Raw genomic sequence first — 27,915 nt, forward strand, 5'->3', positions numbered from 1 at the left:
ATAAATTCACAAATAAAACATTCTAACCAATATAAAGTAATTGTAAAAATCATTGTGAGTCTGTATTCCCGTTAAGTTTCATTCTTTCATAAGAAGGTTTTTTTTATGTCAGTTTCTTGGACAATTCTAGGAAATCCGTTGCAACACTTAAACTTTATTGGCAGGCTGACAATAAGTCTAGGGTATATAAACAAGCCTACTGTGTAGATTGCACAGAGAACTAAGAAGAGGCTACGAAATAGATTGTATTCAGACCATCGACATAAGGAGAGACAGAGGTAACACAACAGACAAAGGAAAATGGCATTATAAATACTGTATGGCATTTAGAAATGTCATAGGTTTTGTTTTAGGTCTTAAGAAGACAATTGTGCACTAAACTAAAACTAGAAAGTATACTAATGACAGCAGAAGTAGATATTGTACATTTAGGGAAACTGTGGCAAACATATTTTTAGAGATAGATACATTAGCTCAGTCTTTTCAAGTGCTGGCTTAATATTTATTGTTGTTTTGTAAATGTATACATTTTCCTGACCTGATTTCTAACTACTAGAAACACGTGTCTAGTGGTGGCCAGCAATTTGGTAGTGTTTATTGCAATTTACTTGTGGTTAGAAAATTTTGTGAGACAGTGAAGGTTTTCTGTCAATATGGTTTAGAAGTTCTGATCTTTTTTGTGTCTGGTACCTCCTTTATGATGGTAAATGGCAAAAAAAAGCCCCTATTCTGTGAATATGTATCCTAAGTCCCACCTAAAGTGTGGACATTTTGTACAAGAATCTCCTAATGTGAATGAATGTTTACCAAGAAATCTTTCAATTAATCTGGTGATTATTATTATTACCATTTATTTATAGAGTGCCACTAATTCCGCAGTGGTGTACAGAGAACTCACTCACGTCAGTCCCTGCCCTATTGGGGGCTTACAGTCTAAATTCCCTAACACAGACACACACACACAGACTAGGGTCAATTTGTTAGCAGCCAATTAACCTACTAGTATGTTTTTGAAGTGTGGGAGGAAAACCCACGCAAACACGGGGAGAACATACAAACTCCACAGAGATAAGGCCATGGTTGGGAATTGAACTCATGACCCCCAATGCTGTCAGGTAGAAATGCAAACCACTTAGCCACCATGCTGCCCAATATGGTGATGATGCTGACTATTAGCAGCACTATCTAATGGGCTCTGATTGGCTGGTTGCTCGCTGACCCCTTCAGCTAAAGAATTAGTCTTGCAGCTATAGTACTAATATTTTTCAGTTAAATGCATTGTGAGATGCATCTGACTCAGCATATAATGCAGCAAACCCCTAAATGAGAATCAAAGACTACAGGGGGAGGTACAGGATTATTTACCAATGTGTGCTTTCACTTGGATTTATTGATTTTGGAAACAGTGACTGCAGAAGAAGATTAGGAAGGGAGAGGTTGGCTGGAGATAGAAAGCAAAGTAATAATATTTTTCAACCTAAACCGTAATTACCCCCGATTAGGTTCTCTTTGTCTCTTGTAACGAATAGCTGAGAAAACAATGAAGAGCACTAGAATATTCCATGCATGGCTGGTGCCAATAAAGCTGGGAAACCTGCAGCATGACATCCCCCTGCCATAATGAGACTCAGGCCTTGCATATTCAGCACGTGGTTGAATACCGAGAGGGATAGGGCCTGAAATAAAGTCTGCCCCCCATGAGAAAACAAACCAACGTTGAAAGCTCTACAGCTCATCCCACACCCTGGGGTGGTGGGTGTGGGGTAATACTTGTAGCAAAATGTAGATTTAAACATTTGTTCATGATGACCTACAGGTCCAAAGAATCCCTGGTAGACTTAACGTGCCTGGGTATGTTGGTGCTTGTAACACTACAAGTGCCAGCATAACCATGGCTACCAGAGCATGAACTACAAGCACCATCATCCCCAGGCATCCACAGCACAATGAGTCCTGTAGTCCATGTATAAATGCTGTAAAAAAGCCACTTACAATTTACTAGAATTAAGTGCTCCTCCGCATTTTATGGATTTTTTTAAAAAACAAATGCACGGAATTCGGGCATACGCATGTCTGTATTCAACTTAAAGCGGATCAGAAAAAAACATCTCATGTTAAATAATGGGTCTAGGTATGGCTTGCATATGCGGCACTCGCCGTATTGAGATAGGCACAATACACTGCAAGATACGTACAGTACACATGTGAAATATAATGTATCAATTATCGTCACCTGTTAATAATTAGTCATTAATGAAAAAATATTAAAAATATAATTTCCCCCAATAAAATAAATTTGTCATGATGTTATTAATCTCTACTGTACACAAAATATATTTTTACAATTACTCATGATTGCAAACACACGTTCTAGCATGCACACTTGGCATCATCATCATCACCACCATTTATTTATATAGCGCCACTAATTCCACAGCGCTGTACAGAGAACTCACTCACATCAGTCCCTGCCCTATTGGGGCTTACAATCTAAATTCCCTAACACACAAACAAACAGACACAGGCTAAGGTTAATTTATTAGCAGCCAATTAACCTACCAGTATGTTTTTGGGAGTGTGGGAGGAAACTGCAGCACCCGGAGGAAACCCACCCAAACACAGGGAGAACATACAAATTCCTCACAGATAAGGCCATGGTCGGGAATTGAACTCATGACACTAGTGCTGTAAGGCAGAAGTGCTAACCACTAAGCAACTGTGCTGCCCACTGGCACTTACACCAGACCTGTAGCCGGTGCAAGAGACTGAAGAACATGTACTTTAGAGATGCCCAAAGCTTGAATCAGACGCTGCTTTGTGTGCTCGACCTTGGCATGTCCTTACTGTACATTGACCCCTTCCACACCCCATTCCACCCAAGAAATAGTAGGTTTTCGGAAGTATCCTTTGATTTCAAAGATTAATTGGATGCTCTTGCGTCCACTGGCGTACAGTCTATTTCTGAGCACGCGCAGAGCAATATTACATGAAATACGGCATGTATCAGGATTTGCGTTCGTTGATTAATCAGGGTCCATTTATTTAGCCAAATGGCATTATTAAATGCTTCTGAGGTCTGGAGGACAAATCCGGTTAAGTTGTTATTGCACAGCCAACTCAATAGTCAAAGTCTTTAGCATCGAGTAGTCAGTTTGCCGTATGAAAGGCATAAAAAGTGCTCTATCTGTAGATATATTACTGCTTATGTATTAAAAGCATTGTAGTTGCCAATATGTTGACTAGCAGAGACTCAGCCATTTCTACTAAATATGTGTTTTATTCAGGATCATGGAGCTATACGTCATGTTGTTGATGCTCATCACAGGATCTGTTGCACAGCAAGGTACAGTATGTTCCAGCTACATTTTGCATGTAGGAAATTGGTAGAGCACAACATAATGTTTTCTGTATGTTCGTTTTCACTATTCTGAGCTTTTGAAATTTTCATGTGTCACAATAATCACAGATATATCTTACTTTTTGATCTATAGCTGATAATGATTCTCACACCCAGTTACACAATGTTTGGTGCATAGCGCTGGCAGGATTCCAGACTGTTCACTAATGTGCTTGAGGGGATGAATTTCTGCTAAATGCTCCCCCCCCTTCCAAGAAAAAGTCTAGATGTGCTCCTGGGGTGATACTTGAAATGTGCCTCCAAATATAGATATTGTTGTAGAGACACTTTGAGCATGTTTTTCGACATGGTGGTGTAGATATGCAAATTAGTGGATGTGGACCATGTCATTGATAATCATTAAGGGCTTACAACATAGGCTGGCACTAAGCCAACATATTCTTTGAAATACACTATTGTGTGTATAGGCTCTTGTTGGTCTGTGCCAGTAGGTTAGATAACGGGATACATGGAGGTTTGAGGGGCAGAAATAAGGAACAATGAGGCACCAATGCGGAGGTAAGGACTTAAAAAAAACCTTCAAATTGTAGCGCTTCCTTCCCTAGGCCTGATCATGGGATACCTGTTAATCACTAAAACATAGAGATTTATATACATACATCTTATTGCAACATTTAACTTACTTATCTTTATCAATTTGTACCCATTAGGTAGATTATTATCAAACTTTTCTGACTGAAGGAAATAGAGAATAAATGTGACATACTGGGGCATGGTGTAAACTGCAGTGAAGGATATTCCAACTACTGACTGCTGGATATATTATTATTACTATTATTATTATTATTATTATTATTATTATTATTATCACTTACAGTATTTATATGGTGCCACAGTTTCCATAGCGCCTGACATAGTAGTATAAATATCACATACATGAAAACAGGTACATGGGTACACAGCAGAATAATAAGTGCATGGATGCAACTAGCAGAACAAATCACATCACATACAGAAACAATTCAGCACCAGACATGAGACGGACAACCAAGGAAGACAGACTGGACGCACACGAGACATTTCGTAGAGGCAGGCCCGGCGCTCCCATTAGGCAAGGTTAGGCAGTTGCCTAGGGCGCCGGGCTCTGGAGGGCGCCACAGAATGAAAATTACTTTAAAACTGTGCGGCGACCGCTGACCAAAGCTTTCATGGCTGCCGCACAGCATTCAGATACATCCACGGGGAGGGGGGAAGAGGCTATTGCTCACCACCGCCGCCTCTCTGCTCTGTCTCCCCCCCTCCACTCACTGACTGTCGAGCGTGACATCATCATCACGGCCAGACAGTGTCAGTGAGTGGAGGGGAGCAGACGGAGCAGAGAGGCGGCGGTGTTGAGGCAAGGTAAGGAAAGACGTGGGGAGGGGGGGAAGAGGGAGAAGGGAGCCGATTTTCAAAGTGTTCCTGTGCGCGGGGAGGGGGGGGGGCGCCGATTTTTGCAAGAGGGGGCGCCGATTTTGACAAAGTGCCTAGGGCACCATGAACCCTAGCAGCGGCCCTGCGTAAAGGACCCTCCCCATGAGAGCTTACATTGTAGAATACTTACTATGCCTCAGTTAAATGTATTTCCTACTTCATACAAGTATATAAAACCTCACATACACTCTGGAGCTATTTAAAATAAGCTTCTTTCCAACTGTACTAGCAGATTTTTCCTTAGTAACTCAATTTGTCACACTACCATTGTTAAACATTACTCTATGAGTTTTGACATTGTGGTTCAGTAATTTAATCCTGTCTGTCTGTGATGCATGGTGTGCAAATAAATGCAAAAAAGCTGTTGTAAAAACCTAATTAAGAAATGCCACTGAGACAACCAAGCCTAGCTTTAACATCAGAGAGAGAAAAGTACAAACAGTTGTCAACTTGTGATGGGAACAGCAAAGGAAATAGAAACAGCATATGCAGTATAGACCTCATCGGAAAACATTAGAGGTGTGTTTCTCTAAAAATTCACTCTGATTATCTGTAGAAAGATGCATGCGTTCTTCATTTTTCCTTAGGGTTTTGATTCAATTAATGATTTACAGTTTAAATGTCATGCAATTACCATGGTGACCACAGTCACATGACATATGATGCAGTGAGCAGAGAGGCTTTGAAATGTTCATAGCATAAAACCCCACCCACTCCTTCCTCTACTGTCACTTAACCACAGAGGAACTTGATGACTGATTGGCTCAGACTCAGAGATCAGGTTACACTCTCCTGCCAAGCAGCACAAAACAAACCATTCCAGGAAAGAGATACTTTTTTGCAATGACAACCATAAAATCTCCCCCCATGCTGTTGCTAAGGGAGCACTACGTTATAAGACAACCTTATGGAAAAGAGACTATCAATTTTAGTTTAATTTTAAAGAGACTGAAATCTTGCTGGTAAAAAATCAAATCTCTATGAAATTGCACATATAAGTGAGTTCTATTTAAATTTATTTATATCAGTAAAAAACTTTTATTCAACTTTTAGAACCTTACACATATATAATGTCTACATCGCAATGACCCATAATACAAAAAGTTCTGCTCCTCAACAAATTTTACTACTATGTTTACCTGTGCTGATTTAATTAATTATCCGGTTGTTTATTTTTAACATAAATTAATTCAAGAGGTGACTTTTCATGTGTGTATACATGGCTGCAATGACTATGGATGTGATGACCTGTGAGGCTAGGTCACTGAGAACTGAACAACACCTCCTTGTACTACAGCAGTGTTGTCCTAGTAGGATCAAATCCAGGAACATTTTGAGCCATGTAAGGCCCATTTTTTTTTTATTCAATCACCACATCTACTGTACCACACCTCCCATGAATTTGGGCACTGGGTTCATGTAAGGTGAAGGGGTGTGTTTTTGACATGTAAAGGAGTATAAACAGCCTAACCAAATGGAATTTGCAATATAATAAAACATGTGAGTGACTGTAGCTTTTCTATTTGCACAGATGTGCCTTGTTTATTCACCTAGCACATTCACAGGTTCATGCTAACTTCCCAGTGCTGGGAACTGCTACAAGAAAAATCAATCAGTAATTACTTCTGCATGATTGCAAAACAAACTGGAAATATGTTGGAAAACTTCACTTCAATGTTCATCTATTACATTAAGGACATCAATATTTTCTATTTTGTCACTTAGAATGCTACCAAGATAAACCTCATGTATATCCTAAGTCAGTGGTTCCCAAACTTTTGCAGTTCGCGGCACCCTTAGAGTCTCCATCATTTTTTCAAGGCACCCCTCCAAAATAATTACTGAGCAGTCCTGTTTTAAAAGTAGTTGGGTCAAAAAAATGTAATAAGTATCTAGGTCAGGACAAATACTTATTTAGTTGTATGCAAATATGCCCCCTCTGCATCCAGACACTCTGCCCCCTCTGCATCCAGACACACTGCCCCCTCTGCATCCAGTCACTCTGTCCCCTCTCACGCTGCCCTCTCTCACCTCTTACAGTGCCCCCTCTGCCCCCTCTCATGCTGCCCCCTCTGCCCTCTGTCACGGTGTCCCTCTCCTCTACTCTCTGTCACGCTGTCCCTCTCCTCTGCCCTCTGTTATGCTGTCCCCTCCTCTGCCCTCTGTCACGCTGTCCCCCTCCTTTGTCCTCTGTCACACTGTCCCCCTCCTCTGTCACACTGTCCCCTCCTCTGCCCTCTGTCACGCTGTCATCCTCCTCTGGCCTCTGTCACTCTGTCATCCTCCTCTGCCCTCTGTCATGCTGTCCCCATCGTCTGTCACGCTGTCCCCTCCTCTGGCCTCTGTCCCCCTCCTCTGGCCTCTGTCAGGCTGTCCCCCTCCTCTGTCCTCTGTCACACTGTCCCACTCCTCTGTCCTCTGCCACGCTGTCCCACTCCTCTGCCCTCTTTCACGCTGTTCCCCTCCTCTGCCCCCTCTGCCACGGCCAGCCAGAGAAAAAACAAACAAAACAGAAACTTACCAATCCGCGCGGCGCTGGGACCCAGCATTCTCCTCTCTCACGCAGCTTGTCACTGAATGTCGACGCCACGCGGATTGGTAAGTTTTTGTTTTGTTTGTCTTTTCTGCTGTCCTAAGTCAATCATAGGATTGGGAGGACATCAGGACTATAGTTACATATTTTAATTTTGTGTCTTTACAAGTTTTTATTACATTTTTCTAAATGCAGCATGGAATGTTCATTCCTATATAAAGTGCATTTAGAATATATTAAGGATGCCCCCCTTGAAAGTATAGTCCGAAACTTAGAATCCTCTATTCTCTGGGAGTCCCTGCTTAAATGTGCCTGCCTCACATATTAAATCTCATTTTAAAATTTTTTTTACAACCAAAATAAAATATTATTTTTGCATGTGTCCCCTAACCATCAAAATGTCAAATATATAGACACGTAATCCCAGGCACAATGAGTGTGTCATATTTAGGCAATATTACTACTGTTAATCCATTTTATAACTGACATGATCAATTGTCCTTTTAGCTGAAAGTGTGGAATAACTCCTATTAATACAAGGATAAAAGACTTTGAAGTAACAGGAACATCTATTCTTGTAAAATTTAATGGACTTGTTCTAAATATTATTTTTTGAAGGATCATTATAAGGATTATACTTAGATGTTTAAATGTAGATCACTCCTTTGTTTGAATTGTTTTGATCTGATATCTGAACATGTTGCTTTACCTGTTGTAGAACATATGTGACATTTAACATAGTTGATGAGGTTGAAAAAAGACACCAGTCCATCAAGTTCAACCTATTTTGGATCTCCTGCGATCCTGCACTTATATTTGAAATTAATCCAGAGTAGGCAACCGCCCATCTGTTTCAATTTTGAAAATCCCCCCAGACTCAATATTGCAATCAAGCTTTTTACCCTATATCCACTACTATCCTTTATTTTAAATTAACGGTCGTATCCCTGGATACACCTTTCTGCTAAAAATTTGTCTAACCCTTTCTTAAACATATCTATTGATCCTGCCATCACAACCTTCCCTGGCAATGAATTCCATATCTTGACTGCCCTTACTGTAAAGAACCCCTTCCTTTGCTGGTTGTGAAATTTCCTCTCCTCTAACCTTAGGGGATGACCACATGTCCTGTGTATGGTCCTTGGGGTAAAAAGTTCCCATGAAAGCTCTCCGTATTGACCCCTAATGTATTTGTACATAGTAATCATATCTCCCCTTAGACGCCTTTTTTCTAAAGTAAACATGCCTAAACTGGCTAACCTTTCCTCATAACTTAATGACTCCATACCCTTTATCAATTTTGTCACCCTTCTCTGAACCCTTTCTAGTTCCAAATTATCTTTTTTATAGAGTGGTGCCCAGAACTGTACTGCATATTCAAGATGAGGTCTTACCAATGATGTATACAGTGGCAAAATTACACTGTCTTCCCTTGCATCTATGCCCCTTTTTATGCATGCCAATACTTTGTTTGCCCTTGCAGCTGCTGCTTGACATTGAGCACTATTGCAAAGTCTACTGTCTACGAGCACTCCCAAATCCTTTCCCATTATAGATTCTCCCAAATTAATTCCATTTAATTTATAGATTGCATTCTTGTTTTTGATCCCTGAATGCATAACCTTACATTTATCTGTGTTAAACCTCATATTCCATTTAGCCGCCCAATCCTCCAGTTTATTTAAGTCCCTCTGTAGAGAAGCTACATCTTGCTCTGATTTTATTATCTTACAGAGTTTAGTGTCATCTGCAAAAATAGAAACTTTACTCTCTAAACCATCACCAAGGTCATTAATAAATACATTAAAAAGGAGTGGTCCCAGCACGGAACCTTGAGGTACTCCACTTAAGACTTTTGACCAATTAGAAAATGTTCCATTTATCACAACTCTCTGTTCTCTATTCTCTAACCAGTTTTCGATCCAAGTACAAATTTTGATTTCTAGACCCAGTTCCCTTATTTTGTAAACCAACCTCTTGTGTGGCACTGTATCAAAGGCCTTTGCAAAATCTAAGTAGACCACATCTACTGTCCTGCCCTGCGTCACTCACCGGACTGTGAGTGCTTCTTCCCGGATATTTAGGAACCGTGGCCGTCCTCCATCCTGAGGGACTGCGCATGCGCAGCCCTTTCTATACCTCCAGTGTATGTTCCTTTAACTTAATTGGCAGATCAGGCAACCTCCCTATATTAAGCACCTGTGGTCATCACCACATTGCCTGATCTTGGAGTCTCATTCCCCATGAGTCTCTGAAGGTGTTCCTGTGTTTCCTCGTTTATTCAGCCCAGCTGATTCCTGTGGTTTCCAAACCACTTCTACCTCTGTGGTTTCCAAACCACTTCTACTACTGTGGTTCCCATACCACTTCTACCATCTACTGTATCATCGTGACTGTGAGCTGATTCCTATCCGCTGCCTCCGTGCACTACAGTCTTCTAACCACTTCAACTCTACCTTGTATCATTGGGACTGTTAGCTGATGCCTATCCGCTGCCTCCGTGCACTACAGTCTTTCATTCACATCCACTCACCTGTTCATGATTGTGACTGCTAGCTGATTCCTATCCGCTGCCTCCGTGCACTACAGTCTTCAACCTGCAACCCGTCTGTGTTTCATCGTGACTGTTTAGCTGATTCCTATCCGCCGCCTCTGTGCGCTTCAGTCTTCAGCCCTTGTCAACTCTCCCGTGTTTCCTTGAGTCTGCTGCCACTATTGCTACCCGCTACTCTCCGTGATCAACTGTTCCAGTTCAACTCTGCTCTGGTGTCCTATCGTTACTGCACCTGCTGGTTGCTATTGGCTACCTCCGTGTTCCCGCAGAGACCCGCTGCTGTTACTTCTCAGCGCTACGCATCCATCTACTGCTGATCCGCTCTCCACGCCTTCCTGGATTCCCTGCTGGTCTACCTACCTGTGCGCTGCACCTGCTAGACCACCGCTTCACCCATCCAGGGACTTTGCATCCTGCCGGCCTCCTGCCGTTCAGGTATCTCTGCACTTCTGTCTGACTGCCTTCTCCTGAACCACGGTATGCATACTTCCCATTGACTGTGCTGTGTATTGCATACCTTGCTGGACTGTGTTGGTTCTCCTCTGGAGTGTACTATCCGCTGAGTCTATTGCCATCATTGACTGTGTTATCTCATGCTGGATTACTTCAAGAGACTTTCTATATTGGCAGTGTTGTTCAGTCATTTATACATTTATATTGTGCATATTACTGTGGATCAAAGTCAAGGTGCCCGTGTATATATTGTGTTGCAGTCTCTCCCCGTGCACCTCCTCACATATATATTCAGTGGTACAACTTGCTAGTGGCAGACCACTGACCCCTGTTTCCAGTTTCACCTGCTCCAGTATCCTCTCACATAGCAGTGGTACAACTTGCTAACGCAGACCACTGACTCCCCGGATACCTCCACTTGGATTCCATTCCTTCACTCAGACAGCGGTACAACTTGCTATCCGCAGACCGCTGACTCTCATCACCTCCTCGTTTCTGTTGGACATTCCTCCTCACTATAGCAGTGGTACAACTTGCTACCGCAGACCACTGACTACCTTCACGTGTCCTTTGTCCATACAGTTCCTCGTGTATTACTACCTCCATATTGCCAGTGCTGCTAGTCATAGACTTTCCTGAGCATCTCATCATCTGCTATTTCCTGTTCCGTGATCACCCTGCTACCAGAGTACCATATTACCACCTATACTGCTCTGGTAAGCCTATCACCTGGTGATCCCTGGGTAAAGACTCCTAGTGCCCGTGACAGTAAGATCAGGCCATGACAGACCCAGATACGGAACCTACTGCTAAAGAGATGCTGCAGCATCTGGTCAGCCGTGTGGAGCAACAGGATGCTCGCCAACAGCTGTTACTTCAATGTTACCAATCATTAACCTCCCAAGGAACATCTGGACAGACTGTTACAGCTAATATTGAAGCTCCTGTGCTTTCCTCCGTTTCCCCAGTGCCATCCCAGGTGTCTACAGCTCCTACGCTTCACCTGCCTACTCCGTCAAAATATGACGGGGACCCCAAAACTTGTAGAGGTTTCCTTAACCAATGTTCAGTCCATTTTGAACTCCAACCTCAAAATTTTTCTACCCATCGTTCCAGAGTGGCCTATCTTATCTCATTGTTTTCGGGACAAGCCCTGGCTTGGGCCTCCCCCCTGTGGGAAAGAAACGATCCAATTCTACAAGATAGTGCCAAATTCATTTCCACGTTCCGAAGTGTGTTCGATGAACCAGGTCGTGTGACCTCCGCTGCTTCCAGCATTCTTCGTTTGCGACAAGGCTCCCATACAGTAGGACAGTATGTCATTCAATTTAGGATCTTAGCCTCTGAACTTCAGTGGAACACTGAAGCATTAGTTGCCGCCTTCTGGCAGGGGCTCTCCGATAAAATTAAAGATGCACTGACTACCCAAGAGCTTCCTTCGTCACTAGAAGATTTGATCTCTCTTTGCCATCGTGTAGATATGAGATTTCGTGAAAGAGAGTCTGAGAAAACAACAGCTGTCAAAGCACCTCTTCGTTTAAACCCTCAATTTCGTCCAGCTCCATCCTCTGTGATTCCCATGGAGATAGGACGTTCCAAATTATCTTCAGAGGAAAGGAAACGAAGAGTAAAGAATAGACTCTGTATCTATTGTGCTGATTCCACGCATATGCTCAGCTCTTGCCCTAAGAGATCGGGAAATGCCAGGCCCTAACTAGTTCTGGAGAGGTGAAGTTAGGGTCCCTGGAGTCCTCTCCATTGTCTATGAAATCTAAAGTCTGCGCTTTTGATGTTACGATTTCCTTTGCTACCAAATCCTTTGAGTCACAGGCATTGATTGATTCCGGAGCAGCAGGAAATTTCATTTCTAAATCACTAGTGAATCTATGGTCCCTACCAGTGATCACTTTAAAAACACCCATTACTGTGACGGCTATAGATGGATCACGCCTCATCAATGGTCTCATCACCCAGAGTACGTCTCCAGTAACCCTTCAGATTGGTGTACTACACCATGAAGAAATTTCGTTTTTAATTCTTCCAGTTACGACAAGTCCGATTGTCTTAGGCCTTCCATGGCTTCAGTGTCACTCTCCCCAGATTGACTGGCGCACCCCTCAAGTTACGTCTTGGGGGTCTGAATGTCACCATCGTTGTCTCTCTCAAGTTATTCCTCTTAAAGTACAGCGATCTTCCATCTCATCTTCCTCCCCGGGACTCCCTCCTCAGTATGCTTCATTTGCCGATGTGTTTGATAAAGCTCAGTCTGAACGTCTTCCTCCTCATCGTTCTTGGGATTGTCCGATCGACCTTCTACCTGGCAAGACTCCTCCCAGGGGTCGGGTCTATCCTCTCTCGTTACCTGAAACTCAAGCCACATCTGAGTACATACAGGAGAATCTCCAGCGTGGGTTCATTCGACCTTCCACCTCTCCCGCTGGAGCTGGGTTCTTCTTCGTCAAAAAGAAGGATGGATCATTACGCCCTTGTATAGATTTTCGTGGACTCAACGCCATTACTATCAAGAATCGGTATCCCATTCCGCTGATCACTGAGCTATTTGATCGCATCAAGGGAGCTCGGATATTTACTAAGTTGGATCTTCGTGGTGCTTACAATTTAATTAGAATCCGTTCCGGTGACGAATGGAAGACCGCGTTTAACACCAGAGATGGGCATTACGAATATTTAGTAATGCCCTTCGGGCTGTGTAATGCCCCCGCTGTTTTCCAGGGTTTCATCAATGAGATCTTTCGGGACTTATTATATGTATGTGTCGTTGTCTACCTAGACGACATATTGATCTTCTCACAGGACCTGCCTTCTCATCACCAACATGTGGCAGAGGTCCTCTCCAGACTACGGAAAAACTCGTTGTTCTGTAAATTGGAAAAATGTTCATTCGAGTTACCCCAGATTCCATTCTTGGGGTATATAGTTTCCGGAGTTGGCCTGAAGATGGATCCAGACAAAGTAAATGCTGTACTACATTGGCCTCAGCCAACTACTCTTCGTGCCATCCAGCGTTTCTTAGGTTTTGCCAATTACTATAGACGCTTCATTCAAGACTTTTCATCCATTGCATCTCCCATTGTGGCCCTAACTCGGAAAGGGGCTAATACTAAGCAATGGTCATCTGAGGCTCTCCAAGCCTTTCAAATCCTCAAAGAGGCCTTCTCGTCTGCTCCCATTCTGCGACAGCCTGATGTGACACTCCCCTTCTTCCTAGAAGTAGATGCCTCTAATGTGGGCTTAGGAGCTATTCTCTCCCAACGCTCGGAGCAACAAAAATTACATCCTTGTGCCTTCTACTCTCGGGGTCTTCTGCCCGCAGAGAAAAATTATACTATCGGGGACAAGGAGTTGCTGGCCATCAAAGCTGCATTAGAGGAATGGAGATACTTGTTGGAAGGAGCTCGCCATCCGGTGACGATCTTCACGGATCATAAGAACTTGTCATATTTGCAATCTGCTCAATGCTTGAACCCTCGTCAAGCAAGATGGTCTCTTTTCTTTTCCCGTTTTGAATTAATTATAACCTTCAAACCAGCCGCTAAGAACAAGAAAGCTGACGCTCTATCTCGAGCTTTTGTGACGTCCTCTGATGTAGAAGAGGTTCCCAACCATGCTATTCTAGACCCCAAATGTATTTCTCTGGCTGCTTCATCCACCAAAATGCTACCATTTGGGAAGACCCTTGTGCCTCCTACTCTGAGGAGGAAAATCCTTTCGTGGTTCCATGCCTCTCGTTTTTCTGGACACGCCGGTGAACACAAGACCTTTGAGATTCTCTCTAGTAGTTACTGGTGGCCTTCAATGAGGAGAGACGTCAAAGAGTTTATTGCTTCCTGTGATTTATGTTCTCAGTTCAAATCCTCCCGCAGAACTCCAGCAGGGTTGCTGCGACCACTACCCATTCCGTCCAAGCCTTGGACCCATATTAGTATGGATTTCGTTACTGATTTGCCACCAAGTAAGAATCACAATACTATTTGGGTAGTGGTAGACAGATTTTCGAAGATGGTCCATTTCGTCCCTCTGTCCGGTTTACCTTCCTCGTCTACTCTGGCTGAACATTTCATTAAAGAAATCTTCCGCATCCATGGATGTCCGTCTGAGATTGTGTCGGATAGAGGAGTACAATTCGTTTCCAGATTCTGGCGGGCCCTTTGTAAAACCTTGGGCATACGATTAGCACTCTCATCGTCTTACCATCCGCAATCTAACGGACAAACGGAACGAGTCAATCAAGATCTTGAGACTTTTATTAGGATGTTCTCTTCAGCCAACCAAGACAACTGGGTAGAATTGCTCCCTTGGGCTGAATTCGCCCATAACAACATGTACCATGAGTCATCATCCAAAACTCCATTCTTTGTGGTCTACGGTCACCATCCGTCTTTTCCGGAATTTCCTGCCCTCCCGCCCACCCAAGTTCCTGCTGTGGAGACTGCTTGTCAAACCTTCAAAAATATCTGGTCTCAGGTCAAAACCTGTTTAAAGAAGACATCTAATAAATATAAGTCTTTCGCAGATAAGAAGAGGCGGGCTATTCCACCACTAAAAATTGGAGATCGTGTCTGGTTATCTACCAAAAATATTCGTTTGAAGGTTCCATCTATGAAATTCGCCCCTCGTTTTATTGGTCCATATAGGATCATTCAAGTTATCAATCCAGTATGTGTTAAACTTCTTCTTCCTAAGAATCTTCGGATTTCCAATGCCTTCCATGTGTCCTTGCTCAAACCTCTCATCATCAACCGTTTCTCGACTCCTCCCTCAGCACCGCAGCCAGTTCAAGTTCATCAGGAGGAGGATTTCGAGATTACTGAGGTATTGGATGCAAAAATTTCGCGAGGAGTCCTCCGTTTCCTCGTTCATTGGAAGGGCTTTGGTCCTGAAGAGCGTTCATGGATCAAAGCTGAAGATCTTAATGCTCCTGCCCTTCTGAAGAAGTTTTATTCCAAAAATCCGGACAAGCCCGGTTCCAGGCATTCTGTGCCCACCTTTAAAAGGGGGGGTACTGTCACTCACCGGACTGTGAGTGCTTCTTCCCGGACATTTAGGAACCGTGGCCGTCCTCCATCCTGAGGGACTGCGCATGCGCAGCCCTTTCTATACCTCCAGTGTATGTTCCTTTAACTTAATTGGCAGATCAGGCAACCTCCCTATATTAAGCACCTGTGGTCATCACCACATTGCCTGATCTTGGAGTCTCATTCCCCATGAGTCTCTGAAGGTGTTCCTGTGTTTCCTCGTTTATTCAGCCCAGCTGATTCCTGTGGTTTCCAAACCACTTCTACCTCTGTGGTTTCCAAACCACTTCTACTACTGTGGTTCCCATACCACTTCTACCATCTACTGTATCATCGTGACTGTGAGCTGATTCCTATCCGCTGCCTCCGTGCACTACAGTCTTCTAACCACTTCAACTCTACCTTGTATCATTGGGACTGTTAGCTGATGCCTATCCGCTGCCTCCGTGCACTACAGTCTTTCATTCACATCCACTCACCTGTTCATGATTGTGACTGCTAGCTGATTCCTATCCGCTGCCTCCGTGCACTACAGTCTTCAACCTGCAACCCGTCTGTGTTTCATCGTGACTGTTTAGCTGATTCCTATCCGCCGCCTCTGTGCGCTTCAGTCTTCAGCCCTTGTCAACTCTCCCGTGTTTCCTTGAGTCTGCTGCCACTATTGCTACCCGCTACTCTCCGTGATCAACTGTTCCAGTTCAACTCTGCTCTGGTGTCCTATCGTTACTGCACCTGCTGGTTGCTATTGGCTACCTCCGTGTTCCCGCAGAGACCCGCTGCTGTTACTTCTCAGCGCTACGCATCCATCTACTGCTGATCCGCTCTCCACGCCTTCCTGGATTCCCTGCTGGTCTACCTACCTGTGCGCTGCACCTGCTAGACCACCGCTTCACCCATCCAGGGACTTTGCATCCTGCCGGCCTCCTGCCGTTCAGGTATCTCTGCACTTCTGTCTGACTGCCTTCTCCTGAACCACGGTATGCATACTTCCCATTGACTGTGCTGTGTATTGCATACCTTGCTGGACTGTGTTGGTTCTCCTCTGGAGTGTACTATCCGCTGAGTCTATTGCCATCATTGACTGTGTTATCTCATGCTGGATTACTTCAAGAGACTTTCTATATTGGCAGTGTTGTTCAGTCATTTATACATTTATATTGTGCATATTACTGTGGATCAAAGTCAAGGTGCCCGTGTATATATTGTGTTGCAGTCTCTCCCCGTGCACCTCCTCACATATATATTCAGTGGTACAACTTGCTAGTGGCAGACCACTGACCCCTGTTTCCAGTTTCACCTGCTCCAGTATCCTCTCACATAGCAGTGGTACAACTTGCTAACGCAGACCACTGACTCCCCGGATACCTCCACTTGGATTCCATTCCTTCACTCAGACAGCGGTACAACTTGCTATCCGCAGACCGCTGACTCTCATCACCTCCTCGTTTCTGTTGGACATTCCTCCTCACTATAGCAGTGGTACAACTTGCTACCGCAGACCACTGACTACCTTCACGTGTCCTTTGTCCATACAGTTCCTCGTGTATTACTACCTCCATATTGCCAGTGCTGCTAGTCATAGACTTTCCTGAGCATCTCATCATCTGCTATTTCCTGTTCCGTGATCACCCTGCTACCAGAGTACCATATTACCACCTATACTGCTCTGGTAAGCCTATCACCTGGTGATCCCTGGGTAAAGACTCCTAGTGCCCGTGACACCCTGGTCTAAGTTCCCACTAACTTCCACGTAGAAACTAATTAGATTAGTTTGACATGACCTATCCCTCACAAATCCATGTAGATTCCCACTAATAATTTTATTGCGTACCAAGTAATCCTGAATACTGTCCCTTAAAATACCTTCCAGTAGTTTCCCCACTATTGATGTCAGGCTTACAGGTCTATAATTCTCTGGTTGTGATCTCGTCCCCTTTTTAAACAACGGCACCACATCTGCTATTCGCCAATCCCTTGGTACTGAGCCTGATGAGATTGAATCTCTGAAAATTAAGAATAGCGGTCTAGCTATTTCCGAGTTTAACTCCATAAGGACCCTTGGGTGTATGCCATCTGGACCTGGAGCTTTATTTATCTTAATATTCTTCAGTCGCCTTTGGACTTCTTCCTCTGACAACCAAGTATTAATTAATGGCATGGTTTCATTTCCATTTTTATGTATTACTCCTGCCATTTGTTCCTCTCTGGTAAATACTGAAGAAAAGAACGTGTTTAATACCTCTGCTTTTTCCTTAGTATCATTTATTAATTCACCCATCTCACTTCTTAGTGGTCCTATATTATCTTTTTTAATCCTTTTGCCATTTATATACTTAAAAAACTTTTTGGGGTTTGTCTTAATTTCTTTTGCAACGTGCCTTTCATTTTCTAATTTAGCCAATCTAATTTCCTTTTTGCATGTTTTATTACATTCCTTGTACCTATGGAAGGACTCCTCTGACCCTTCAGACTTAAAGAATTTAAATGCACGCTTCTTCCTTTGCATTTCTTCCCTTACCTTTTTATTTAGCCACATTGGTTTAGACTTAATTCTTTTACATTTATTTCCCATAGGAATGAACTTATACGTGTATGTTTCCAACAACATTTTAAAGACAGCCCACATTTCTTCCGTATTTTTTCCTTCAAAGGCTTTGTCCCAGTCTATGCTCTTTATAGACTCCTTTAGCATATTAAAATTTGCCTTTTTAAAGTTTAAAGTCCTAGTTGATCCCTTATACTGTTGTTTCTGGAAACTAATTTCAAATGAGACCATATTATGATCACTGTTTCGCAAGTGCTCCTTTACTTGAATATTTGATATTACGTCTACATTGTTTGTTATTACTAGGTCCAGTATAGTCCGGTTCCTAGTTGGTTCCTCAACTAATTTGGACATGTAATGGTCTTTTAGCGTGCTCAGAAACCTATTTCCCCTAGCTGTACCGCAGGTCTCAGTACTCCAAACAATGTCCGGATAATTAAAATCCCCCATAATTAAAATTTGACCTAGTTGTGTAGCCGTTTCAATTTGCTGTAGAAGTTGGGCTTCCTCAATCGTACTAATATCTGGCGGTTTATAGCATATCCCTATCAGAAACTTCTCTGAACTTTTTCCTCCGCTGGATATTTCCACCCACAATGCCTCTATATTATCACCAATATTCTCGTATATAACTTCCTGAATACTTGGTTTTAATTCTGGCTTAATATAAAGACATACTCCTCCTCCCCTTTTATTTACCCTATTCCTCCTGAACAGAGAATAGCCTTCCAAGATGACTGCCCAGTCATGTGTATCATCCCACCAGGTCTCAGTAATACCTATAATATCATACTGCTCATTCATTGCTACTAGTTCTAACTCCCCCATTTTACCTGTCAGGCTTCTTGCATTTGCAAGCATACACTTAAGTCTATTGCCTCCCTTAGGTATTTCTTTTTGCTTTAAAAAGGGCCGCTCCTTATCGGCTATGCTTCCCTTTCCCCCCTCTCCACCCCCTTTACTCTTGTTAAATTCCTCCTTACTACTCTCAATGTCTATCCCATAAATACTTGCTTGCCCCTCCCCCCCGGAGCCTAGTTTAAAATCTCCTCCAACCTTCTAACCATCCTCTCCCCTAGCACTGCAGCCCCCTCCTCATTCAGGTGCAATCCATCACGACAATAAAGATGGCAACTGACCGAGAAATCAGCCCAGTGCTCTAAGAATCCAAAACCCTCCTTCTTACACCAATCTTTTAGCCCTTACTTTATTTATCTTATGCTTAATGATATTGAGTTTTTTGCAATTGTGTTGGTATATACTTAAAAGATTTATCTATTTTCACTAACAATATCCCACATTGATTCATCACATTGTCACCTAATAACTCACTGTTCCACACTTCCAGCTTAAAGAACAATAGGGAGTTTATGTATCAAGCTGCGAGCTTGCATTTCCAGTGATTTTCTCGTGCCAGTTTAAAATCGCCGATTTGTTAAACTGCGATTTGATGTAAAATCACCAGAGAAGGGTTTCTTTCAAAATTGCCATTCTAAAAATCACTACAAATCGCAGTCCCGACATTTTGGCACTCTAGCTATACAAATCGCCAAATGTATGAAGCTGCGATTTTGCATAGTTGCTCGAGTTTGAATTAGAAATCGCCAGATACAACACGTTGCTTTCTATAGGCGAGATTGGCAAACACTTCATTATTATACTGCAGGGCAATGTTAATATAACAGGAGGCACAATGGGAGTTTCAATAAAGCATGATTTATGTTTTAGAGGGACAAAAATGTTTCTAAATTAGCTTACGGGTTACAAACTATTTTACAAATAAATTAGTTGTGCACATTTATGTAATTCTTTTAATCTGTCTACAGTATGTGCTACATGATTATTATTATCTTTTAGTTATAAAGTACCAACATATTACTTATTAATATACATTGAGTGGATCATGACACACAATAAAATTGCAATGAAGTGGTAAAGATGGGCCTGGTTTAATTTTTGCAACAAAAAAGAGGTGTAGGGAACAGTTGATACTTAAGGTAGCAGAATAACTATTGTAGCTGCGTGAGAGTAAAGTGCCTGTGGCTATTCTTAGCCATCTGCATTATCATCCTCTGACAAAAACAGGCATTGGTGGCTGGACTTTCTGTGCAACATCAGCATGCATCTAACTATTTACATTTGTTTAATTTAGATTTGGATGTGAATGCTTCAGAATGTTTCAATTTTGTACATTTTGCAAAATGTGTTGCGCTGCCCATATGCTAAAATTGCACCATTATTTTAAGACGTATGTATCTAACACCTGCAGCCTCTTGCACTTCAAGAGGCAGATACGGGGCATTCATGTGCATATACATTACAGTATAGTAAGGGGCTTTAGATGCAGATTGAGCAACCCTTCCCCTTGAGATGCATCTTATTTTGACTTACACTTATCTTTGAAATATGTCCCTTACAAGTGCAAATTCAACACCTACACATGATGGGTGCAAATTTCTGTAATGAATACATGTATTTTTTTTATTTTACTATAATGGCTTATCATCTAATGACCAGAGGGGCAATATTTTTTTCTCATGATGTTAATATTTCCTGATGGGTACACCATTTAAACTACATACTTGTGACACGACAAGTGCTCATGCGCATGCTGACACTTGTAGTGCCACAAGTATGTACTTTTAATGGTGTCCCCAGGGCCGGATTAACCCGAGGTTTAACTGGGCTACAGCCCAGGGGCCTCGGGCATCCAGGGGGCCCTTGACAGAGTTCAGCAGAGGTGTTACCGGGACCGTGCATGCTGAACAGTGTGTTGTCTCCCGGGTGCTCGGGCTCGGCATATTAAGGATCGGGTGGACAGATTGTTGGGAGGGGCTGGGAATGACCCAGCGGTTTTGGTGCATGTTGGAACCAATGACCGAGTTAGAGGAAGAAGGGGTGTCCTAAAGAATGATTTCAGGGACATAGGTCGCAAACTTAAGGCAAGGACATCCAAGGTAGTATTTTCAGAAATACTACCTGTGCCACGCGCTAGTCCAGGGAGGCAGCGGGAGATTAGGGAGGTTAAAAGATTGGTGTAGGAAGGAGGGTTTTGGATTCTTAGAGCACTGGGCTGATTTCTCGGTCAGTTGCCATCTTTATTGTCGTGATGGATTGCACCTGAATGAGGAGGGGGCTGCAGTGCTAGGGGAGAGGATGGTTAGAAGGTTGGAGGAGATTTTAAACTAGGCTCCGGGGGGGAGGGGCAAGCAAGTATTTATGGGATAGACATTGAGAGTAGTAAGGAGGAATTTAACAAGAGTAAAAGGGGGTGGAGAGGGGGGAAAGGGAAGCATAGCCGATAAGGAGCGGCCCTTTTTAAAGCAAAAAGAAATACCTAAGGGAGGCAATAGACTTAAGTGTATGCTTGCAAATGCAAGAAGCCTGACAGGTAAAATGGGGGAGTTAGAACTAGTAGCAATGAATGAGCAGTATGATATTATAGGTATTACTGAGACCTGGTGAGATGATACACATGACTGGGCAGTCAACTTGGAAGGCTATTCTCTCTTTAGGAGGGATAGGGTAAATAAAAGGGGAGGAGGAGTATGTCTTTATATTAAGCCAGAATTAAAACCAAGTATTCAGGAAGTTATATACGAGAATATTGGTGATAATATAGAGGCATTGTGGGTGGAAATATCCAGCGGAGGAAAAAGTTCAGAGAAGTTTCTGATAGGGATATGCTATAAACCGCCAGATATTAGTACAATTGAGGAAGCCCAACTTCTACAGCAAATTGAAAAGGCTACACAACTAGGTCAAATTTTAATTATGGGGGATTTTAATTATCCGGACATTGATTGGAGTACTGAGACCTGCGGTACAGCTAGGGGAAATAGGTTTCTGAGCACGCTAAAAGACCATTACATGTCCCAATTAGTTGAGGAACCAACTAGGAACCGCACTATACTGGACCTAGTAATAACAAACAATGTAGACGTAATATCAAATATTCAAGTAAAGGAGCACTTGGGAAACAGTGATCATAATATGGTCTCATTTGAAATTAGTTTCCAGAAACAAGAGTATAAGGGATCAACTAGGACTTTAAACTTTAAAAAGGCAAATTTTAATATGCTAAAGGAATCTATAAAGAGCATAGACTGGGATAAAGCCTTTGAAGGAAAAAATACGGAAGAAATGTGGGCTGTCTTTAAAATGTTGTTGGAAACATACACGTATAAGTTCATTCCTATGGGAAATAAATGTAAAAGAATTAAGTCTAAACCAATGTGGCTAAATAAAAAGGTAAGGGAAGAAATGCAAAGGAAGAAGCGTGCATTTAAATTGTTTAAGTCTGAAGGGTCAGAGGAGTCCTTCCATAGGTACAAGGAATGTAATAAAACATGCAAAAAGGAAATTAGATTGGCTAAATTAGAAAATGAAAGGCACGTTGCAAAAGAAAGTAAGACAAACCCTAAAAAGTTTTTTAAGTATATAAATGGCAAAAGGATTAAAAAAGATAATATAGGACCACTAAGAAGTGAGATGGGTGAATTGATATATTATACTAAGGAAAAAGCAGAGATATTAAACACGTTCTTTTCTTCAGTATTTACCAGAGAGGAACAAATGGCAGGAGTAATACATAAAAATGGAAATGAAACCATGCCATTAATTAATACTTGGTTGTCAGAGGAAGAAGTCCAAAGGCGACTGAGGAATATTAAGATAAATAAAGCTCCAGGTCCAGATGGCATACACCCAAGGGTCCTTATGGAATTAAACTCGGAAATAGCTAGACCGCTATTCTTAATTTTCAGAGATTCAATCTCATCAGGCTCAGTACCAAGGGATTGGCGAATAGCAGATGTGGTGCCGTTGTTTAAAAAGGGGACGAGATCACAACCAGAGAATTATAGACCTGTAAGCCTGACATCAATAGTGGGGAAACTACTGGAAGGTATTTTAAGGGACAGTATTCAGGATTACTTGGTACGCAATAAAATTATTAGTGGGAATCAACATGGATTTGTGAGGGATAGGTCATGTCAAACTAATCTAATTAGTTTCTACGAGATAGTTAGTGGGAACTTAGACCAGGGCAGGACAGTAGATGTGGTCTACTTAGATTTTGCAAAGGCCTTTGATACAGTGCCACACAAGAGGTTGGTTTACAAAATAAGGGAACTGGGTCTAGAAATCAAAATTTGTACTTGGATCGAAAACTGGTTAGAGAATAGGGAACAGAGAGTTGTGATAAATGGAACATTTTCTAATTGGTCAAAGGTCTTAAGTGGAGTTCCTCAAGGTTCCGTACTGGGACCACTCCTTTTTAATATATTTATTAATGACCTTGGTGATGGTTTAGAGAGTAAAGTTTCTATTTTTGCAGATGACACAAAACTCTGTAAGGTAATAAAATCAGAGCAAGATGTAGCTTCTCTACAGAGGGACTTAAATAAACTGGAGGATTGGGCGGCTAAATGGAATATGAGGTTTAACACAGATAAATGTAAGGTTATGCATTCAGGGATCAAAAACAAGAACGCAATCTATAAATTAAATGGAATTAATTTGGGAGAATCTATAATGGAAAAGGATTTGGGAGTGCTCGTAGACAGTAGACTTAGCAATAGTGCTCAATGTCAAGCAGCAGCTGCAAGGGCAAACAAAGTATTGGCATGCATAAAAAGGGGCATAGATGCAAGGGAAGACAGTGTAATTTTGCCACTGTATAAATCATTGGTAAGACCTCATCTTGAATATGCAGTACAGTTCTGGGCACCACTCTATAAAAAAGATAATTTGGAACTAGAAAGGGTTCAGAGAAGGGCGACAAAATTGATAAAGGGTATGGAGTCATTAAGTTATGAGGAAAGGTTAGCCAGTTTAGGCATGTTTACTTTAGAAAAGAGGCGCCTAAGGGGAGATATGATTACTATGTACAAATACATTAGGGGTCAATACAGAGAGCTTTCATGGGAACTTTTTACCCCAAGGACCATACACAGGACACGTGGTCATCCCCTAAGGTTAGAGGAGAGCAAATTTCACAACCAACAAAGGAAGGGGTTCTTTACAGTAAGGGCAGTCAAGATATGGAATTCATTGCCAGGGAAGGTTGTGATGGCAGATTCAATAGATATGTTTAAGAAAGGGTTAGACAAATTTTTAGCGGAAAGGTGTATCCAGGGATACGACCGTTAATTTAAAATAAAGGATAGTAGTGGATATATGGTAAAAATTGGATTGCAATATTGAGTCTGGGGGGATTTTTAAAATTGAAACAGATGGGCGGTTGCCTACTCTGGATTAATTTCAAATATAAGTGCAGGATCGCAGGAGATCCAAAATAGGTTGAACTTGATGGACTGGTGTCTTTTTTCAACCTCATCAACTATGTTACTATGTTACTATGTTATTGATCGGGACGGGGGCGGGGGCGCCCCCGGCCCCATGAATGCTGAGCTCTGTCATTGAAGTCCTCCTTCTCCGGCGCTCAGTAATCTCCTTACTGAGGAGATCTCGCGAGAGTGTCACGAGATCTCCTCAGTAAGGAGCTTACAGCGCGCCGCGGAAGGAGGACTGCAGTGACAGGAGAGGAGAAGGTAAGCGCTTGGGGGGGGGGAGGGGGCGGTCGGTCGGCTAACAGGGGGCCAGGCTGTTAATGGGGGGGACAGGCTGCTAATGAGGGGGGGGCCTCACGGGGGGAATGAGGGCCCCATTAGCCCAGGGGCCTCCGTTCCATTAATCCGGCCCTGGGTGTCCCCATCAGGAAATATTACGTGTCGCCACATCATAAAAATATAAATATTGCCTCACTGGTGATTATATATTAAGCCGATGTAATATAATTAAAAAAAAATACTTACATGTAATCGTTAATTAAATATGGCCCACTAAATTATTCATAAAATATTTTCTCCCCTCTAAGAAAATGAATAATCATTTTTGCCCCTCTACGACAAAAAACATGCTTTCTTTAAACTTCCATTGTGCCTCCTGTTTGTGTCTAATCTCTGACGAGTTTGACTATAACATGGGAGAGATAAGTGTTTTAAAAGTTACACAAATCGCCAGAGATTGCATTTTGGAAAGTCAAAATAACTGGTCAATACATATAGCAATTTTGCACTTAAAATCGCCGGTTATCTCCCGCAATTTGTGGCGATTTTAAATCGCTGAAAAAAATTGCAGCTTGATACACAAGATGATGGGTTTAATAGAAAAAGTAAAAAAAGAAATAACACGTCAGAACATTTTTTGTGCTACAAATACAGTGTGTATATTATTTAAATAACAATGGTCCAATGCTTTAAGTCCCAGATCAAGGAACTACCTCATGACAGTTTCAATGTAAATGAATGATCACAGGTTATATTGTCCAATATAAAGGAACTAAATAAGGCACTATATGATACCAAGCAGTACAAAGCTTTGGCATATATTATAATATGCCTAACTATAACTGCTGCTTCCAATAGGCAATCTACTGATATTACTCTTTAAATCATCAAGAGAAAAAGATATGTAGATGGAAGCACTGTTATAGTAGATGTATATTTAATAAATTCAATTAAAATCAACATGCAAAGAGAAAAAAAACATATAAATATACTTAAAAACATATAGGGCCTGAGTCATTATGGAGAGCAAAGCATAAAAATGGAGTAACTTTGCACCTGGGCAAAACCATGCTGCATTGGAGGGGAAGGTAAATTTAAAATGTGGGCACAGATTTATATTTGGGGTAGGACATGTCCTAGATCAACTTTAAATTTTAGTGTAAAAATAAAGCTATCAAGTATTTGTGTGCTACATGTAAAAAACAGCCAATATTCAACTTATGTGCAAAATAATAAACTAATTTGCACCCCTTGCATTGTAACATGGTTTGACCGAGAGAACATTTTCTAATTTTTTTTGTCTTATTTTCCTTCTTGACTCAGGCCCATAGTATTGTCCAAAGATTTGTACACTGTATAAACTAGCTATACCGGTATAGAAACATTGCCTGCAAATATTATGCTTCTAATAACATGAGCTCATGCAAGTATCCAGATCCTTAATTCTTTTGGTGGAAAAAGCAGAGAAAAAAAAATGCTTTAATCCTCAATATGCCCCTCAGAAAGCATTTAGTTTCAACCAATGATGTCCACAGTCTTAGATATGTATACAGGACACCAAATAATCCTATTGGACCAAGAAAAATGGGCAGGCAAGATTTCTAGTGTAGCTGCCACAGGAAAAAGATAGAATCCACCTTATGTGATTATACTCAAGATATTTGTTCCTAGTGGATGATGTTGAAACACACAAAGCTCATGGCAGCCTTATCTCATCCCAGTCAACTGTCCAAAGAATAGCAATGCCCTTATTTTGATTGGCGATATACCATCTGTAGTTCCGATATAAGGTCCTCAAGCTACACTGGCAAATTCGACCTCTGAAGAAACCGCCACCTAGGGGCGGAGAAACACGGTAAATGACATCAATACCTCCAGATAGTAACGCTGCCTGCATGTTGGTTGACTCACAAGTGAAAGAGGAAGGACAGAGATCTATATATCCTACCATCATTCCAGCTCAGATAAGTGATTCCGTCTAAACACTTGTGCACATAAATGAGACTATTTATTACAAGATTGGCTCAGAATAAGGATATTGTTATCCATTCATACTAGTAGGTTAATTGGCTGCTATTAAATTGACCCTAGTGTGTCTAACTCTGTGTATGGGGCAGGGAGTGATGTGAGTGAGAGTACAGCGCTGAGGAAGTAGTGGCGCTATATATATATATATATATATATATATATATATATATATATATATATATAAAGATGTATATATATATATATCTGATGATGATGAACACAAGTCACAAATTATTAGCATTTTAATCATATTTATATACAATCTATTGATGTTTTTAGAACAAATATGGAACTCTGTACAGTGTAGTCAGAATGAAATACATTTAACTATTCAATTAATGTTTTTAGTTATTTTAAACAAGTTTTATTATGTTAGAGTTTAATGTATATAGATAAAATGGTGGCCAGATGTATCATGGTGTGTTTGAAAGCATTGGTGTGTAACAGTGATATAACCTTTTGCATGTATTTTATTTTTTTCTAGATTTGGGCAACAAGGTTTTCCTCTTTCCAAAACCAACTGCAACAGCTCATGTGATCTTGAAACCTGAGATAGAAAAGCCATTACAGAAGGTTACTGCTTGCCTCCAATCATACACTGACCTTTCACGCAGCCATAGTCTTTTTTCCATGGCAATGTCTGGCTCAGGAAAGGACAACACTTTTCTTATCTTTCCAAACCCACCAGCCTCCTGCTCTGTGTATATAAATCAGGATGAAAACAAAATCAAGACAGATCCAGAAGTTCTAGACTGGAAACACTCCTGTGTATCTTGGGACTCGGATACTGGAGTGGTCCAACTATGGATCAACGGAAAGCTCCACCCCAGAAGATATTCAAGCAAAGGATTTTCGATTGGTCCTGAAACACGTATCATTCTAGGACAGGAGCAAGACTCATTTGGGGGTAGTTTTGATATTAATCAGTCGTTTTCTGGCGAAATAAGTGATGTCAACATGTGGGATTATATTTTGACACCAGAAGATATAAAAAAGGTCATGTCTGAGGACTACAATGGTAATTTGATTAATTGGAGATCTCTAAAGTTTGAGATAAAAGGGGGTGTATTAGTTCAGCCCAAGCTTCAATGTAAGCATTGGGGGTACACAAACACCTTATATACTCAATGCAATGAAGATAAACAATATAAGTGATAACTGTATTCCTCACTGATAATGATTAATTTTAACTTGATTGTATCACAATAAAAAAACTTAATGACAATTCCATAACTACATATACAAATAATATATATTAAAAGAAATAAATTTGATTACCTGCATCTCTCCCTCTTGGTCTTTATATTCACCTAGATAATTAAAATAACACAAATCAAGTAGTATAAGTTCATGAATAAATATA

At 41.6% G+C, this 27,915-nt stretch overlaps 1 protein-coding gene across 1 annotated transcript; it reads left to right on the forward strand.

The window, feature by feature from the left end:
• Nucleotides 1-182: 182 nt before the first annotated feature.
• On the forward strand, nt 183-27,835 carry LOC142108252 (C-reactive protein-like). Its single transcript, XM_075191882.1, has 3 exons — nt 183-278; nt 3,285-3,343; nt 27,037-27,835. The coding sequence occupies exons 2-3, from the start codon at nt 3,289-3,291 to the stop codon at nt 27,705-27,707; spliced, it is 726 nt and encodes a 241-aa protein (XP_075047983.1). The 5' UTR covers nt 183-278; nt 3,285-3,288; the 3' UTR covers nt 27,708-27,835.
• The last annotated feature ends 80 nt before the right edge of the window (nt 27,836-27,915 follow it).

Source organism: Mixophyes fleayi, chromosome 12, assembly GCF_038048845.1.
Source record: "Mixophyes fleayi isolate aMixFle1 chromosome 12, aMixFle1.hap1, whole genome shotgun sequence".
Classification (NCBI taxonomy): domain Eukaryota; kingdom Metazoa; phylum Chordata; class Amphibia; order Anura; family Limnodynastidae; genus Mixophyes; species Mixophyes fleayi.